This window comes from Miscanthus floridulus, chromosome 16 (assembly GCF_019320115.1).
Source record: "Miscanthus floridulus cultivar M001 chromosome 16, ASM1932011v1, whole genome shotgun sequence".
In the NCBI taxonomy this organism is placed as follows: domain Eukaryota; kingdom Viridiplantae; phylum Streptophyta; class Magnoliopsida; order Poales; family Poaceae; genus Miscanthus; species Miscanthus floridulus.
In genome coordinates this window covers 86,113,478-86,132,408 of record NC_089595.1, presented here as the reverse complement: position 1 = coordinate 86,132,408, position 18,931 = coordinate 86,113,478, and the positions used below count along the sequence as shown (strand labels likewise).

Here is an 18,931-nt window from a genome sequence, read left to right as displayed (position 1 = left end):
AGAACTACTCGATAGCACCTATTTCCCTTTTCTGTTTGACTAGAATAATATTCACCGTACAGTGTAACATGTGCCAGAGAAATGCTTGTATTTCTCTAGATTCAGACAAACTGGCTATGCAAGCAGAGCTGTAACTGTGACACTAAACCGACTTTACGCCGAGTTATGCGGTGTGTTTAATGCAACAAAATCTTTGTCAAGCTCTCCACATTAGGGAGGTTGACACTGAAGCTGTGCATCGGTACGGAGTACTGTTTTTCAGGTTATGGGGTTAGTTTCACTAGCAGGTAGCTTGTCAGAAGCCGCATTTGCCGCCAAAATATTAGCTTGCTCCGCAGCATCAGTCGCTTAATAAATCTATACTCGAGCGTCCTTTGCTGTCCGGCTCCTGCCATGTGTATGCATCTACCCTGTAGTTGCAAGGCTATGTCCAACCTAATACATAGCAATTCAAGATGAGCAGCTGGGAACGGGGAATCAGTGTCCCAAAGCTTTATTTACCTTGAATGGTCTACTGAATCAGTGTCCCAAAGCTTTATTTACCTTGAATGGTCTACTGAATCTCTGAAAGCTAATATTTGTTAGAATGCCTTGTTCGGAGAGACTACCACCTTTCACAAGTGGTCCTTTTGGGCATTAGGTGGTGTGTAATGTAATCCTTGCTGCCTCTGCTTGCATGTGAGGACGCTGGCCGATCGAGCAGGGACAAGCTACAGACACTGACCCTGCACTTCCCTGCTTGTGCAGTTTCTGCCTGCCTTGTGCTGCTGCTGATTGGACTGACCACTCACCGTGCTCATCACATTTCATTCACGCTAGCTAGTAGCTACTGATGGATCACACTCAACCTTGTACATTTCCTGTCCTGCCTGATGACAGACTGATCACCAAGAAGGAGGTGACGCGGACCGTCCGGGTGATGCCCGGGATGAGGAAAGGCGCGACGGTGACGCTGGAGGGCGCGGGCGACGAGCGGCCGGGCTGCCTCACGGGCGACGCCGTGTTCGTCATCTCCGAGAAGAGGCACAAGCGGTTCAAGCGGCTCGGCGACGACCTGGTGCTCAGGGCCCGGGTGCCGCTGGTCAGCGCGCTCACCGGGTGGCAGCTCTCGTTCAGGCTGCTCGGCGGCGACAGGTTCAGGTACGCGTTCCAGGACGAGGTCATCTGCCCCGGGCACGTCAAGGGCCGCGGCATGCCCGTCGCCGGCGGGGACAGAGAAGCGCACGGGGACCTCATGGTGAAGTTCGACGTCGTGTTCCCTGAGAACCTCACGGACGAGCAGCGGAAGGGGCTCGCCGAGATCCTGAGAGGCTGCGAATGAAGCTTGCTGATGATGAACTGAAACTGCGTCCTGTGACGGCTTCGCGTCGTGTAAAAGTTTGTTAGGCGCTTCTGTTGATAGACAACTCGAGACAAGACTCTACAGCGTGTACATAAATTAGGGGTTCTGTTTTTGAACTAATAATATACCGTACATGGTTGTAAATATTTACAAGAGCGGGATACGGCGATCTTTGTCGTTTGTTTTTTAGGTGGCTTCATCTATTTCTCACCTTAGGGGTGTTTGGATTCTTAGCTAAAGTTTAGACCTCGTTACAGATGTTCGATGCTAATGAGGATTAAGCATGAGCTAAATATAAAACTAATTGCAGAAGCCTAAGCTATTTCGTAAGACAAATCTATTAAACCTAATTAATCCATCATTAACATATGTTTACTATAACACCGTATTGTCAAATCATGGACTAATTAGGCTTAACAGATTCGTCTCGTGAATTAGTCCTTATTTATGTAATTAGTTTTATGATTAACCTATGTTTAATACTTCTAATTAGCATCCAAACATCTTATGTGGCGGGGCTAAGCTTTAGCCCCCTGGTATCCAATCGGGGCCTTACTCAGAGATCCTGTATATGTGCACAGATCATCAAACATGGCAACAATCTTGCTGCACAGAGAACAGCAACCTTGCACTCATTACGCCGTTAGGCAGTTTGAATTAATATACAACATTAAAAACAAAATCTGTTACAAAGAACTAACACTGTCAACTATAGTATCCTTCCAAGGTGTCTGACAGTTCGAGAGAGCCAAGAGGGCAGAGATACAGCTGCAGCTGCTATTACTGAACAGATCTTACTGCCACACGGAATAACTCTAGCTAAGAAAAGCAAAATGCCGTAAGTTGGAACAGAGCAATTTCAGAATCTGCAGAGAGATTTCACGAACCTCATGTAGGGTACAAGAAAGCTGCATCACCTTGGATTGCACACCATGGCCAGCTGCAGGGTTCGTGTCTGTCAAGGAGTACGCTTTTAACCAGGGATTGCATGCCGATGATGGAAGCGCGGATCACATAAACAACAAGGATAGCTTGGGCAACTACTTTAGATATGTCCTGCCACCGGTGTTTGCTCGTCCATAACTGCATTGCAACCCGCAGACTTATCGGAAATGCTAAATTTGACACTAACCAAATGAGAATATACTCGTCCCAGCTGTTTGCAGGGTCCAATGTCAGCCCAACTACCGTTGCAAATGCGACGACCATGGACAGGACTGCTCCAAAAACCAGTGCAGCAGACAAAATGAGGTAAAAACGGCGATGCCTTGTTAGTCTGGCAAACACAAACAAAATTATCGCTGTTGTAGATAGATGGAACGACATGCTGTTTGCAATTATGAATAGCCAGACACCAGTTCTTTCTCCAAATACTGGCTTACCGGCATCCTTGCCTTCTGAAATATAGTCACCAGGTGGAGTAAAAGCAGCAGTAAGTGAACCAACTACAATAAATATAGAGATGTCTAAAATGCTCCGGGACACATTAGCATAGCTGCTTGATTCCTTCTTTTCATCCAAGCACCACTTATCTGTCAAATTTCTAGCCTGGTGGCATGGGCTGCTGGAAGCTTCACAGAGCGTTAAGCATGTGATGATGGAAGTGTTCGTGAACTGCATGAAAAGAGAAACAAGCAGAGTAAGAAAAAAAATGAAATTTTGGAAGAGCAGAATGCACACAATGGTAACTTACTGATGAAAAAGTATAATCACTGTGTAATGTACTGAAGGCAACATCTAGAGTTGTTAATCCCTCATTGTTCATAATGTCAAGATTCACCATAGTATCCATCATAAGTAAGGAGAAGATCAGTGTGTGCCCCTTCTTTACAGCCAAATGTAGTGGTGTGTTTCCTTCACCATCCCTTGCATTCATCATCCTCACAGACTTTGGATTTCTGCAGATGTGCCACACCACCTGAACCCTGCCATGTTCAACGGCGCAATGTAGAATATTTCTGCGTTTGTTGTCAAGCAACTCATCATAGTTCAGGCATATCTCCATGAACTTGCAGACAATATTAACGTTACCCACTATAGAGGCAATGTGCACAGGATATAGACCCTCATTATCTGGAATGTATGCAAGAGAGCTGTTTGCCAATAAATGTTTCACTGGTCCAATGTTTTTAGCTAATGTTGCATAGTGAAGGGCAGTTCTTCCATAATCATCGACCACTCTGGCAAGTGTTGGATCCCAACATTGCAGGGACTCGCATATTTCTAAAAACAGAAAGAAGACAGGATTACCATTTGACAAAATACAAATTACTCATCAAAATAAGAAACAAGTTGATCAACTAATCCGTGCAACACATATCTATATAAGGCATTTTCAATGTAAAGAGTCTAAAGTGGCCCTACCTTACAACACAAAGATTTTGCTAGTTGCTATAAACACAATGTCAAGGACCTTTCATGTGCTCTAATATTGGGACCTAAATACCAAGGAAATTTGTACATCTTGGACTGCTGGTAAAGTAGGGATCAATGTAATGTCAGACATCATTTATATTTTATTTCATAGGACCTGGTTTTTAAGCATGCAGCATGTTCCTTCCTAGAATCAAAACTCACTGTACAGGATCAGGCTCTTTATCAAGTTAAGCCAGATTTGACCCTAACCACCTAAAACTTCATTTGCATTGGTAACAGAAAATGGGGCCCTTTATCAAAGCTCTGGGGAATGAGAGATATAAGGCACCATCTTCTACTATTATTTAAATATTTCATCTGAATATAGCAATCTGCATAATAAAAGAGAGATGAATATTTGAAGTGTAAATGAACATGAGCATTTCCAGAGCTTTGAACAGATTAATAAAGCTACTCAAATTCACTTCTACGTTAAGCTCGGAAAATATAAAACAGAGAAAAAGTTAGCTTCAACATGATTAATTTATCAAGTTTTGCTCTCACATACAACAGGATACTACTCTAGGTAGCCTTCATTGTCATATTGGCTATCTTGGATCTCATATTAGTTTGAAAGTTCCAATTAGACAATTTTAAGGTTTTAGACTAACAATTACATGCTAACAGCAAAGCTATATTACCAGACAATCAATTTAAACATACAATAGCTGCAACTATATGATGATTATAATTGGAGTCCTGCACAAGTAATGTGCTACTGGAGGTAATAAAATTCTTCATCGGTACAAAAGAATGAACACCCTGGAACCTTCGGATTGATACTATCACACCGATCATTAGTAAGCTGCTATCACCAATTCACCATTGAAGTACCACTCACAGAGTCACAGTCATGCAATCATCCACACCTCTAACAGAAGTAGAAAATTGCATGATTAGGCAAAACTTTAAACTGACTAAGGCAACAAGGAGACTCAACGTGTATCAGTGTATGCCTATAAGCGGGAAGGTCCAGTGAAAATGGTGGTTCAGTCCCGGAAAAGCCACCTCGCTGATCACGTCGAGGAACACCAATGAGGGATCAATGGAGACAGTGAGGTGGACCAGACTGCGCTGCTTGGTCCAAAATGCCACTTTCCTTTCTCTTTTCCTTTCCTTTTTTTTTTGTATTTCATATTATTTCTATGTTATCTTTTATCACAAAATCAAGAATAAAAGGGAAACCCCCATACATTGGACTACACCTAAGGTCACTTAGTAGTTAGAGCCCACTTTCTATTCACAATGGAGACACTTGCATTCACTTTTTCTTCGGTTTCATTTCTGTACTAGATAAGTATTTTTTTTTCTATTTGAGGTTCTCCTGTAAGCAAGCTTATCTATTTTGTTGGGGGTCAGTGGGCTTATCTTTTGTCAACAATAAGTCATACTTTTATTCAGTAGCTCAACATCGAGTTAAATAGAGACCCGACGGCCACAAGAAGAGACTTCAGTCTAAAAAACAGATGACTTATAGATAGAATTTTGGTTTGAATCCTTGCAGGAATTTGTTTTATGAGAAAATGCTACACTAGCTTTTAAGTGTACAGAGTTCATGGCTCCAATAGAACTGTAAGAATTCAAGTTACCTCTGCTGATGTAGACCATGCAATGCAGTTTGTCCATCTGGCCCAGAGTAGCTCACCGGTGTCACACTGTTTGAAGATTCTCCAATCAAGACTTTGACCATGTCTGCCCGATTGGACGCAACCGCCAAGTAAAGCGGAGACACACACCTCTCATCTTCTACCTCGGCCAGCTCGCTATCCTTCGACATGAGTCTCTGCAAGATAAGCACATGGCCATTCCTGACAGCTTCATGCATTGCGGTCGCCCCATCCAAATTCCTCGACCTCAAATCTTCTTGCTCAACCATAGCACACTCCATGAGGTAATTGGCTACATCTACATGCCCAGCCCTCGCAGCACAAATCAGAGGTGTATCACACAGATTATTCCTTGCCTTGACAAGCGAGATGTCCTGAGCACAGACCATCTTGACGAGATCCAAGGTAGACACAGCTGGCTGCAATGTGGAGCGGCGAGCTTCCCTCTGCCGTGACGCCTTTGAGGCAGCTCTCTTCTCCCTGCTCAACTGTTGCTGAAGACTGTAAGCCTAGAACTTGTTCTAATTGGCCTGCACTGTGGAAACAGCTTTGAGCAATTCGTGCTTCATTGTGTGTGGAGTGCGCCTTGCTGCCATGTATTCCAGTGCCAGTTGAATAAGTTGCAAAGGAATACATTTGCATAGCCAGAGTTGCTATGTTCCGTCCTCAACTTTGTTGGAACCGATGGTGACCGTTCACGATTTTGGAGCTGGCTTACAGCCGGTTCGGCTCATTACCACGAGCTTGCGCTTCCACAGGTCTCAGGTCCACCGGAACTACAACATATAAGGCCTTTGGGCCTTACTCAACCCAAAAGACTAGCTGGACAGGTTTTCCCGCCTTATATGTTATGCTCCCCCACCATCGCTACACGATGTGGGACTAAACCCCAACAATCTCCCCCTTAGTCACACATCGGGGTGCCCCCGCCATATATGACGCTCGAGATTTTTTATCGGGTTTATCTTTTTTTTACCATGGGCTCATGATACCAATTGTTGGAACCGGTGGTGACCACCGAGTTCACGATCTTGGAGCTGTCTTGCAGCCGGCCCGACTCGTTACCACGAGCCTGCGCTCCCACAGGTCCTAGGTCCACCGGAGCTACAACATATAAGGCCTTTGGGCCTTATATGTTGTGCTCCCCCACCATCGCTACACGATGTGGGACTAAACCCCAACAATCTCCCCCTTAGTCACACATCGGGGTACCCCCGCCATATGTGACGCTCGAGATTTTTTTATCGGGTTTAGCTTTTCTGACCATGGGCTCATGATACCAATTGTTTGGAACCGGTGGTGACCACCGAGTTCTCGATCTTGGAGCTGGCTTACAACCGGCCCGGCTCGTTATCACGAGCCTGCGCTCCCACAGGTCCTAGGTTCACCGGAGCTACAACATATAAGGCCTTTGGGCCTTACTCAACCCAAAAGACCTTATAGGTGAGGGTTCTCCCGCTTTATATGTTGTGCTCCCCCACCATCGCTACACGATGTGGGACTAAACCCCAACAAACTTCTCATATAGACAGGGCCGTGTGGGTACTAATGGCTAACGGAACTTCCTAGCAAGCTCCTTAATTCTTTGTCAGTAACGAAGTCAAACAATTGACACACCATTTTGCTCTAGTTATTCGGTTGCTTAGAATACATGCCCACTATACACACAATCTGGCAGATCAGACTTGTGAGGCCACTAACTTGCAAAGAAAAAGACAAACCTAGCAAGCCATGACCAACTTCATGCTTAAGTTAATCAGGTGGATCTGGGTTTACACTGCCCCCAAACAAAAATAAAGCACCAGCGCAACCTAATCCAGTATCATATTCCGTTGGTAGTCCTACGCCCTTGACATATGATACAACTAGTGAAGATTTAGTTAAATGTCACCTCGGGGTACACACAGACACAGCTCAGCTGCAGGCACAAAGTTCATTGTATTGAACAATAGATTCACAATATCGGTGACCGATACAACAAGTCCAGAATCACGCATAACTGCAACACAAGTACACGACTTAGCTGAAATCAACATCACACAGTGCGATCACAAGGCTTCCATTTTCATTATGTCCTATTGCGAAACCCCCAACCCCCAACCAAAGATAATAAATAGATGAAATGGCGAAGAGGGTAGAAAGTTGATTACCAAAGCTGCCTGCTCAACCACCGGCGGCGGCGCAATCACAGTAATCCCTCATCGCCCGCGCGCTGGCCACACCGTCTGCCCCCTCACCTCCTAGGGTTACACGGTAGCAGCAAGGAGTAACCTGCTTCATCATGCGGCTCCTCTTTTTTTTTGAGCAAGGGTTGGATTTTATTGATATAGAACGCCTACAACTAAACTGAAAGAAAATAAAATTACACATAAGTCCGTTACAGGAGCATCCAGTGCCGGTTGCCATCGCCGACCATCGCTGCCGCAGCCTGGTCCTCGTCCATCTCCCGCAACGAAGAAGATCCAGAATGAAGCTTCTGGCCGATTCCCGATTCAACAAGTCTTGATTTTTGAAGCCCACGTTGAACGCCCCGGGCAAACCCTATTTTCACCAAAAACAAGACGCCAGTCGCATCACCGGTAAGCTCCAGCAAACAAGCAACAATCCCACAAAGGGATCCAAGAACACCAGCCCGCATGCAGGAGCCAGTTGATCCATAACCTCCAAGGGAAACCTCCTTGGAGGGATAAAATCCCGGTGAAAACACCACCTGTAAAAGCACCAAGTCTCTTTTGAGCAATGGCCATGGTGTAGGTCACGGATTCGGCGTTGTCATTGATGAGAAGGCCATAGACAACCCAAAGAAGCACACAGAAGATTCGAGCACTGACGCAGAAGAAGGAAACAAAGAAAAATCATCGATGCCAAACCTCCTATAGATGATACTGTCGCCGTGGTCCTCTAGCCCATAGACCACCACCAGAACCTGTCCACCATTAACATAGCCGACGCCGGACAAGCTTGGAAAAGACGCCATCCCTAACCCTAACCTACACAAGCATAAGCTAAAAAGGAAGGGTATATACACTGACCATCGATTACGCAACTCCTTCCCATCTGAAAGCTCTAGTTTGGTTTTGGTTAATTGATGAAACCCTAAGTGCTAACCTAGTTTATCAAAGTAATTATGAGATAGGTAGCACTACTCCAAGTGATGAAGCAATGACGAAGATCATGACGATGGTGATGGCATGGTGATGATCAAATGCTTGAACTTGGAAAAGAAGAAAGAGAAAAATAAAAGGCTCAAGGCAAAGGTATAAATGATAGGAGCCATTTTGTTTTTGTGATCAAGACACTTAGTGAGTGTGATCACATTTAGGATCGATAGCCGTACTATTAAGAGAGGCGAAACTCGTATCGGAATGCGGTTATCAAAGTGCCACTAGATGCTCTAACTCATTGCATATGCATTTAGGATCTAGTGGAGTGCTAACTCCCTTGAAAATGTTTGTGAAAATAAGCTAACACATGTGCACAAGGTGATACACTTGGTGGTTAGCACATTTGAGCAAGGGTTAGAAACTTCACCGACGGAGTGTCCGCCCGTAGAGTGCGGACAGTCCGACGGTGCCACCGGCGCCCTAGACAGAAAAGACAGGGGTTCACAGAGTGACCGGACGCTAGGTTCAGAGTCCGGTCAGTAGCAGCAGTGAGCACGCATCTCGGTCTTGTGACCAGACGCTGGCGCGAAGAGTGACCGGACACTGGCAAGGTGCGTCCGGTCAATGCTGACGTACGCTGACGTGTGGCGCACAGTGGAGACATTGAGTGACTGGACACTAGGTGAGTCCGGTCGAGCATGACCGGACGTGTCCGGTCGTGAAAATTCACGTTTGGAACCTTACTAGAAATGACCGGACGCTGAGGTCCAGCGTCCGATCACTTTCTAACTGACGTGTCCAGTCATCACTTGACCGTTGAAATCGGGCGATCGGCGTTTGAAGTCGATGACACGCGGCGCACATCGCACGACCGGACGCTGAGGTCCAGCGTCCGGTCAATCTGACCGGAGCGTCCGGTCGGTCCGTGTTCAGTGCAGTGAGTAGCCCAACGGCTCTATTTTGTGGGGGCTTCTATTTAAGCCCCATAGCTGGCTCAAGCTCACCCTCTTGGCCATTTGCATTGTCATAGCAACCTTGTGAGCTTAGCCAAAGCCCTCCCACTCATCTCCATCATTGATTCATCATCTTGGTGAGATTGGGAGAGAATCCAAGTGCATTGCTTGAGTGATTATATCTAGAGGCACTTGGTATTCGTGTTTTACTGCGGATTTCACTTGTTGCTCTTGGTAGTTGCCACCACCTAGACGGCTTGGTGCAGCGGTGGAGGATTGGCACGAGTTGGTGATTATTCGTGGCCATCTCCGGTGATTGTGAGGGGATTTGTACCTTCACCGGCGGAGCGCCGAAAGATAACTCTAGTGGATTGCTCGTGTCATTGAGTTACCTCACTTGTGGGTAGGTTCTTGTGGTGTCCAATTGTGTGGATGAGGTTTGTGCAACACCTCTTAGCCGCCGAATCACCAAGTGTTGGTCGACACAACGGGGACGTAGCGTGTTGGCAAGCACGTGAACCTCGGGAAAAATCGGTTGTCTCTTGCCCCTTGGTATTCTCCCGGTAATTGATTTCATCTTCATCTTATGATTGTTTCATCCCTCTACACAGTGGTATAATCACTCTACTCACTCTTTTATATTCTTGCAAACTAGTTGTGGCAAGCTCTTTAGTGTAATTAGAATTGAGAGCTTGATTTGTTATTTAAGTTCATCTAGTGGAGCTCTTTAGTGTAGCAAGTTTGAGAGCTCTTAGTGAGTAGTATCATAGCAAGTTGTGTGTCTAGTAATCATTGCAACTAGAATTGTTGGATAGGTGGCTTGCAACCCTCGTAGAGCTAGAGCAAGTTTGCATTTCGCTATTTGTCTTACTAATCAAATTTCTCTAGTTGATTTGTAGAATTTTAAATAGGCTATTCACCTCCCCTCTAGCCATATTAGGACCTTTCAAGTGGTATCAAAGCTGTGGTCACCATTTGGTTGAAGGCTTAACAACCTCGGTGTCAAATTATGGCTCAAGTTGTGTTCAACCATGTGGGGGGCAAACCACTGTTCTTTGATGGCACATGCTATGATTATTGGAAGAGAAAGATGAGGATGTATCTTGGTTCAATCAATGATCAAGTATGGGAAGTGACCGAGAATGATTATGCTATCATCGATCCCAATGATCCCACCAACCAAGATAAGATCAACAAGCAATGCAATACAATGGCTCTCAACACCATATACAATGCCATTGATTCCAAGGTGTTTGAGCAAATCAAGGATTGTGAAAGAGCAAATGAGGTGTGGAAAAGATTGGAAGAAACATATGAGGGCACACCGGCGGTGAAGAGTGCCAAGTTGTATATCCTCAAGGACAAGTTGACAAGTTTCAAGATGAAGGATGATGAGAGCATTCCGGAGATGTTTCATCGATTGCAAGTGATTGTCAATGATTTAAAGGCATTGGGAGAGAAGATCAAGGATGATGATGTCTCTCATCGATTCTTGATGTGCCTACCTCCAAGATTTGAGATGTTGAGATTGCTCATCATAAGAGGAGGATTGAAGGAGATTACCCCCAACCAAGTACTAGGTGATGTCATGACACAAGAGACATACCGTGTGGAAAGGGAGGGGATGACAAGGAGGACAAGAAGGAAGAAGAGGACAAGAAGAAGAAGAGTGTAGCATTTAAGGCTAGCTCATCATCATCCAAGAACAAGGTCAAGTCAAAGAAAGAATCAAGTGATGATGATGATCTTAGTGACATTGATGATGAAGCCATGGCTCTATTTGTGCGCAAGATGGGCAAATTCATGAAGAAGAAGGGCTATGGTGCAAGAAAGAGAAGAGATCACACCAAGAGCAAAGAGTATGTGAGAAAATGCTACAATTGCAAGAGCCCCGATCATGTTGTAGCAAATTGTTCCTACAATAGTGATAATGATGAAGATGAGAAGAAGAAGCACAAGAAAGATAAGAATGAAAAGAAGGAGAAGAGAATGACCTTCCAAAAGAAGATGAAGGGTGGAGGCTATGTAGTCACTTGGGATAGTGATGGCTCATCGGATAGTGATGACTCTAGTGATGATGGCAAGAAATCTATCAAGAAAGCACTAGCAAGTATCGCCATCAACAACAAGCCCTCCATCTTTGACACTCCATCGACATGTCTCATGTCAAAGCCTACCAAGGTAAAATATGATGAGAGTGATGATGATGAATGTGAAAGTGACTCTTGTAGGAATAATAATGATGATGATGAGGATGAGGAGTACACCAAGGATGAGCTCTTGACATGTGTGAGCAAGTGCACGCTTACAATGAGATGAAGAGAAAGGAGTGCAAATAATTACGCAAGAAAGTAAAATTTCTTGAGCAATCCTTTGATGAGCTCAATGCCACTCATGAGAGGCTAATGGAAGCCCATGAGAAGCTTGGCAAAGCTCACTCTAAGCTTGAAAAGGCTCACTCCTCTCTCATTGAGCAAGTCAAAGTGGAGGAAGCCAAGAAGGAGCAAGTGATCATATCATGTGATGTAGGACTAACATGTGATCTTATTGATGAATCTAATTTTGTTGCTCCCACTAACACTTCTTGTAGCACTACCACTTCTACTTCACCTTTGAACGATGGTCTCACTTGTGAAACCTCACTAATGGTGGAAAATAAGGCCCTCAAGAAGGAGGTGAATGAGCTCACTCGTGCCTTAGGCAATGCCTATGGTGGAGATGCCCACTTGCTAAAGTGCTTGGGTAGCCAAAGGTTTTCTCTCAACAAAGAGGGATTAGGCTATACCCCCAAGAAAGGCAAGGCAGCCTTTATCACTCCCAAAGTTAGCTTTGTGAAGGGCAATGGTCGGTTTTGCAATAGATGCAAGCAAGTTGGGCATATAGAGCAAAATTGCAAAATTAACAAGAACAAGCTACCTAATGTATCCTCAATTAAATTTGATTCTTGTTACATGCTTTTTAAGGGTGCCAATGGTGTGAAGGCTAAGTTCATTGGTACACCAATTGTGGGCCCAAAGAAGAAGGCCATTTGGGTACCAAAGACCTTAGTAACTAACCTTCAAGGACCCAAGCAAGTTTGGGTACCTAAAAGGAATTGATCTTCTTTTGTAGGTCAATTATAAAGCCAGAGGAAGGCATTGGGTGCTTGATAGTGGGTGCACACAACACATGACCGGTGATCTAAGAATCTTCAATTCAATCAATGAAAACAAGAGCAATGGGATTGATAGTATCATATTTGGTGACAATGGCAAAGGCAAGGTCAAAGGGCTTGGTAAGATTGCAATATCCAATGACTTGAGCATTTCCAATGTGCTATTAGTAGAGAGCTTGAACTTTAACCTATTGTTGGTAGCTCAATTATGTGATCTTGGTTTCAAGTGCATATTTGGTGTGGATGATGTAGAGATCATAAGTGTAGATGGCTCTAACTTGATATTCAAAGGATTTAGATATGAGAATCTATACTTGGTTAATTTCAATGCTAGAGAAGCTCAATTGTCAACATGTTTGATCACTAAGTCTAGCATGGGTTGGTTATGGCATAGAAGGCTTGGTCATGTTGGAATGAAACAATTGAACAAGTTGATTAAGCATGACTTAGTTAGAGGCTTGAAAGATGTCACATTTGAGAAGGATAAGCTATGTAGTGCATGTCAAGCCGGAAAGCAAGTTGGTAACACACATCCTAAGAAGAGCATGATGAGCACATCCAAGGCATTTGAGTTAATGCACATGGACTTGTTTGGACCAACCACATACACTAGCATTGGAGGAAATAAATATGGATTTGTGATTGTGGATGATTTCACTAGATACACATGGGTATTCTTTCTTGGTGAAAAAAGTGATGTGTTTGCAACATTCAAATCTTTTGTCAAGGGTATTCACAATGAGTTTGAAACAACCATAAAGAAAGTGAGAAGTGATAATGGAAGTGAATTCAAGAACACTAGAATTGATGAGTTGTGTGATGAATTTGGAATTAGACATCAATTCTCGGCCAAGTACACTCCTCAATCAAATGGCTTAGTTGAAAGAAAGAATAGAACTTTAATTGATATGGCAAGATCAATGTTGAGTGAGTACAATGTGAGTCATTCATTTTGGGCCAAAGCAATCAACACGGCTTGCTATTATAGCAACCGACTCTATTGTCACCCCATGATGGAGAAGACACCTTATGAGCTTTTGAATGGAAGAAAGCCCAACATATCATACTTTCGGGTTTTTGGTTGTAAATGCTACATATTGAAGAAAGGCACTAGATTGAGCAAGTTTGAAAAGAAATGCGATAAAGGTTTCTTGCTTGGTTACTCCACTACTAGCAAGGCTTATAGAGTTTGGAATTTGGCTAGTGGTACTCTTGAGGAGGTTCATGATGTGGAATTTGATAAAACAAATGGTTCCCAAGAGGAAGATGAGAATCTAGATGATGTAAGAGGCACTCAATTGGTCAATGCAATGAAGAACATGGACATTGGTAATATAAGGCCTAGAGAGGTGATTGATGTTGAAGATGACAAGAATCAAGTGCTCTCTAACTCAAATGTGCAAGCTAGTGGTTCTCATGATCAAGTTCAAGCAAGTACTAGTCATGACAAAGTGCAAGATCAACAAGTGGCTAGTTCATCATCTCAACCAAGTAATCAATCTAATGCAAGCAATCAAGTGCAAGTGCTTCAACCAACCAATGTTGTAAGAGATCATCCATTGGACACTATCATTGGTGATATTTCAAGAGGTGTGCAAACAAAATCAAGATTGGCTTCATTTTATGAGCATTTCTCATTTATGTCATCCATTGACCTAAGAAGATAGATGAAGCTTTGAGAGATGTTGATTGGGTCAATGCTATGCATGAAGAGCTAAACAACTTCACAAGAAACCAAGTATGGAATTTAGTTGAGAGGCCTAAGGATCATAATGTGATTGGAACCAAGTGGGTCTTTCAGAACAAGCAAGATCAAGATGGGATAGTAATAAGGAACAAAGCAAGATTAGTGGCTTAAGGTTACACTCAAGTTGAAGGTCCTGACTTTGGAGAAACATATGCCCCAGTTGCAAGATTGGAAGATATTAGGATCTTGTTAGCCTATGCTTGTGCCCACAACATCAAGTTGTATCAAATGGATGTGAAGAGTGCATTTCTCAATGGGTACATCAATGAGCTTGTGTATGTTGAGCAACCTCCTGGTTTTGAAGATGAAAAGAAACCCAACCATGTTTACAAGTTGAGAAAGGCTTTGTATGGATTGAAACAAGCACCAAGAGCATGGTATGAGAGATTGAGGGATTTCCTACTCTCTAAGGGATTCAAGATGGGAAAGGTTGACACCACTCTCTTCACCAAAAAGCTTGGAAATGACTTGTTTGTAATGCAAATCTATGTTGATGATATCATATTTGGGTCAACAAATCAAGATTTTTGTGAGGAGTTTGGCAAGATGATGGCAAGTGAGTTTGAGATGTCTATGATTGGAGAGCTTAGTTACTTCCTTGGTCTTCAAATCAAGCAAATGAAGAATGGCACATTTGTGAGTCAAGGCAAGTACATCAAGGACATGCTCAAGAAGTTTGAAATGGATGATAGTAAAGCTATTAGTACACCAATGGGGACAAGTGGAAGCTTGGATAGTGATGCTAGTGGCAACATGGTGGATCAAAATATGTATTGGTCTATGATTGGAAGCCTACTCTATGTGACCGCATCAAGGCCGGATATGATGTTTAGTGTATGCATGTGTGCTAGATTTCAAGCCTCACCAAAAGAAAGTCATTTGAAGGCAACAAAGAGAATATTGAGGTACTTGAAGCATACACAAAATGTTGGATTGTGGTATCCTAAAGGAGCAAGATTTGAGTTGATTGGATATTCGGACTCCGATTATGCAGGATGCAAAGTTGAGAGAAAGAGCACATCGGGCACATGTCAACTATTGGGAAGATCACTTGTGTCTTGGTCGTCAAAGAATCAAAACAGTGTAGCACTTTCAACCGCCGAAGCGGAATACATTTCGGCCGGTAGTTGTTGTGCTCAATTACTTTGGATGAAGGCTACTTTGAGTGACTTTGGGATCAAATTCAAGCAAGTGCCATTGCTATGTGATAATGAAAGTGCTGTAAAGCTCACCAACAACCCGGTTCAACATTCAAGAACAAAGCACATTGATGTCCGCCATCATTTCATAAGAGATCACCGACAAAAAGGGGACATTTGCATTGAGAGTGTGGGCACCGAAGATCAACTTGCCAATATCTTCACCAAGCCACTTGATGAGAAGAGGTTTTGCAAGCTAAGGAATGAATTGAACATACTTGACTTCTCCAATATGTGTTGATGCAACTCCAATTTATATGACATGACTCTCCTTCAAGCAATCCAAGGTAAAAGTTGATTGGCATGGCATACATCCTTGCTAAGGACATGATTAGTGCATCTAGACATATTTCACATTTGAATAGGCTCATTCATGAAAATCAAATGAATTTGATGCTTGTATGATACCACTATTGCTTGTATGTTTGAAATGATCTAGTGGTAGCATATGACATGTTTGTGGGCTTGTAAACCTAGTGTTTGATCTATAAAATAAGATATAAGTGTTTAACTCAACATGGTACAAGATAACCCTTATTTGGAGGTATGAAGAAGCTTGTCCTTGGATCAAACCGAGTTAAATATCTTTTGCAAAGTAATCTAGATTGAACCAAATTGGGAAAATGATCCTCATTTCACATGGTTTCACCCCAACCTATCTATAATTTAAACTCACCTTTTGTGCTAATTGTTGACAAAGGGGGAGAGAAATTCACAAAGATAGTAAGATAGGGGGAGCAAACAAATGAAATAACGAAATGACATTGTAAAGGGATCAAGGATCAATTAAAATTTTGAGCACACAAGTAGGGGGAGCAAGCTCATAAACTTGTATGTTGCATTTGAATGTGTATTTCATATATTTGCTTGCATGGCACAAGTTTTTAAATTTCAATATCCATGCTTGTGTGGTGTATGCTAGTTGTAGGTTTGAATGATGAAATGAAAAACTAGCATGCATAGATTATCTAGTGTTTGTAATTCAAAAGTTTCCAAGTGGTATCAAGCTAATCATGGTGCTAAGGATGGCATATTGGTGCACTCCGATTGGTATCACGCTTCAAAGGTCCATCTTTTATACCTTAGCATCATTTGGTAGACATTGACTCCTACATTTCCTATCTAAGCATATGTGCAAGCTTCAATCCAAACTCTTAGCACATATGTAGGGGGAGCAATTGGTACCATATGTGATTTATGAAACTTGTCCATATCTTTTTACACATGACAAATATGCTTGGGCAAGCAATATGGATTCAATTAAATTTCAATCCATATCTTTGTGAAAGGGTTGTCATCAATTACCAAAAAGGGGGAGATTGAAAGCTCTAGTTTGGTTTTGGTTAATTGATGAAACCCTAAGTGCTAACCTAGTTTATCAAAGTGATTATGAGATAGGTAGCACTACTCCAAGTGATGAAGCAATGACGAAGATCATGACGATGGTGATGGCATGGTGATGATCAAATGCTTGAACTTGGAAAAGAAGAAAGAGAAAAACAAAAGGCTCAAGGCAAAGGTATAAATGATAGGAGCCATTTTGTTTTTGTGATCAAGACACTTAGTGAGTGTGATCACATTTAGGATCGATAGCCGTACTATTAAGAGGGGTGAAACTCGTATCAGAATGTGATTATCAAAGTGCCACTAGATGCTCTAACTCATTGCATATGCATTTAGGATCTAGTGAAGTGCTAACTCCCTTGAAAATGTTTGTGAAAATAAGCTAACACATGTGCACAAGGTGATACACTTGGTGGTTGGCACATTTGAGCAAGGGTTAGAAACTTCACCAATGGAGTGTCCGCCCGTAGAGTGCGGATAGTCCGATGGTGCCACCGGTGCCCTAGACTGAAAAGACAGGGGTTCACAGAGTGACCGGACGCTAGGTTCAGAGTCTAGTCAGTAGCAGCAGGGAGCACACATCTCGGTCTTGTGACCGGACGCTGACGCGAAGAGTGACCGGACGCTGGCAAGGTGTGTCCAGTCAATGCTGACGTACGCTGACGTGTGGCGCATAGTGGAGACATTGAGTGACCGGAGGCTAGGTGAGTCTGGTCAAGCATGACCGGACGCGTCCGGTCGTGAAAATTCATGTTTGGAACCTTACTGGAAATGACCGGACGCTGAGGTCCAGCGTCCGGTCACTTTCTAACTGACGTGTCCAGTCATCACTTGACCGTTGAAATCGGGCGATCGGTGTTTGAAGTCGATGACACGCGGCGCACATCGCATGACCGGACGCTGAGGTCCAGCGTCCGGTCAATCTGACCGGAGCGTCCGATCGGCCTGTGTTTAGTGCAGTGAGTAGCCCAACGACTCTATTTCGTGGGGGCTTCTATTTAAGCCCCATAGCTGGCTCAAGCTCACCCTCTTGGCCATTTGCATTGTTATAGCAACCTTGTGAGCTTAGCCAAAGCCCTCCCACTCATCTCCATCATTGATTCATCATCTTTGTGAGATTGGGAGAGAATCCAAGTGCATTGCTTGAGTGATTGCATCTAGAGGCACTTGGTATTCGTGTTTTGCTGTGGATTTCGCTTGTTGCTCTTGGTGGTTGCCGCCACCTAGATGACTTGGTGTAGCGGTGGAGGATTGGCACGAGTTGGTGATTGTTCGTGGCCATCTCCGGTGATTGTGAGGGGATTTGTACCTTCCCCGGCGGAGCGTCGAAAGATAACTCTAGTGGATTGCTCGTGTCATTGAGTTACCTCACTTGTGGGTAGGTTCTTGCGGTGTCCAATTGTGTGGACGAGGTTTGTGCAACACCTCTTAGCCGCCGAACCACCAAGTGTTGGTCGACACAACAGGGACGTAGCGTGTTGGCAAGCACGTGAACCTCGGGAGAAAATTAGTTGTCTCTTGCCCCTTGGTATTCTCATGGTGGTTGATTTCATCTTCATCTTGTGATTGGTTCATCCCTCTACACGGCGGTATAATCACTCTACTCACTCTTTTATATTCTTGCAAACTAGTTGTGGAAAGCTCTTTAGTGTAATTAGAATTGAGAGCTTGATTTGTTATTTAAGTTCATCTAGTGGAGCTCTTTAGTGTAGCAAGTTTGAGAGCTCTTAGTGAGTAGTATCATAGCAAGTTGTGTGTCTAGTAATCATTGCAACTAGAATTGTTGGATAGGTGGCTTGCAACTCTTGTAGAGCTAGAGCAAGTTTGCATTTCGTTATTTGTCTTACTAATCAAATTGCTCTAGTTGATTTGTAGAATTTTAAATAGGCTATTCACCCCCCCTCTAGCCATATTAGGACCTTTCACCATCCCCAACGCCAAAGTGGCCACCAGAGACGAGAAGGAATCGAGTGAATCGATGCTGGGAGTTGGAAATCGTCTGGGATTCGCCCGCGATCTACTGTATCTCGGGGAAAGAAGCGTGTGGAAGAGACCGCATGCGGCTG

The 18,931-nt window shown here is 43.6% G+C and overlaps 1 protein-coding gene and 1 pseudogene across 1 annotated transcript; one reads left to right on the top strand and one right to left on the bottom strand.

Moving 5' to 3' along the window:
• Window positions 1–877: 877 nt before the first annotated feature.
• On the top strand, window positions 878–1,483 carry LOC136514231 (mitochondrial protein import protein MAS5-like). Its single transcript, XM_066508216.1, has one exon. It carries the CDS (start codon window positions 920–922, stop codon window positions 1,319–1,321), a length of 402 nt encoding a protein of 133 aa, XP_066364313.1. The 5' UTR covers window positions 878–919; the 3' UTR covers window positions 1,322–1,483.
• Window positions 1,484–2,230: 747 nt separating this feature from the next.
• LOC136510968 (protein ACCELERATED CELL DEATH 6-like) lies at window positions 2,231–5,960 on the bottom strand (annotated as a pseudogene).
• Window positions 5,961–18,931: the final 12,971 nt, after the last annotated feature.

Coding starts and splice junctions, on each gene's coding strand:
- LOC136514231 (XM_066508216.1), top strand. CDS start 920: ATGCCCGGGATGAGGAAAGGCGCGACGGTGACGCTGGAGGGCGCGGGC.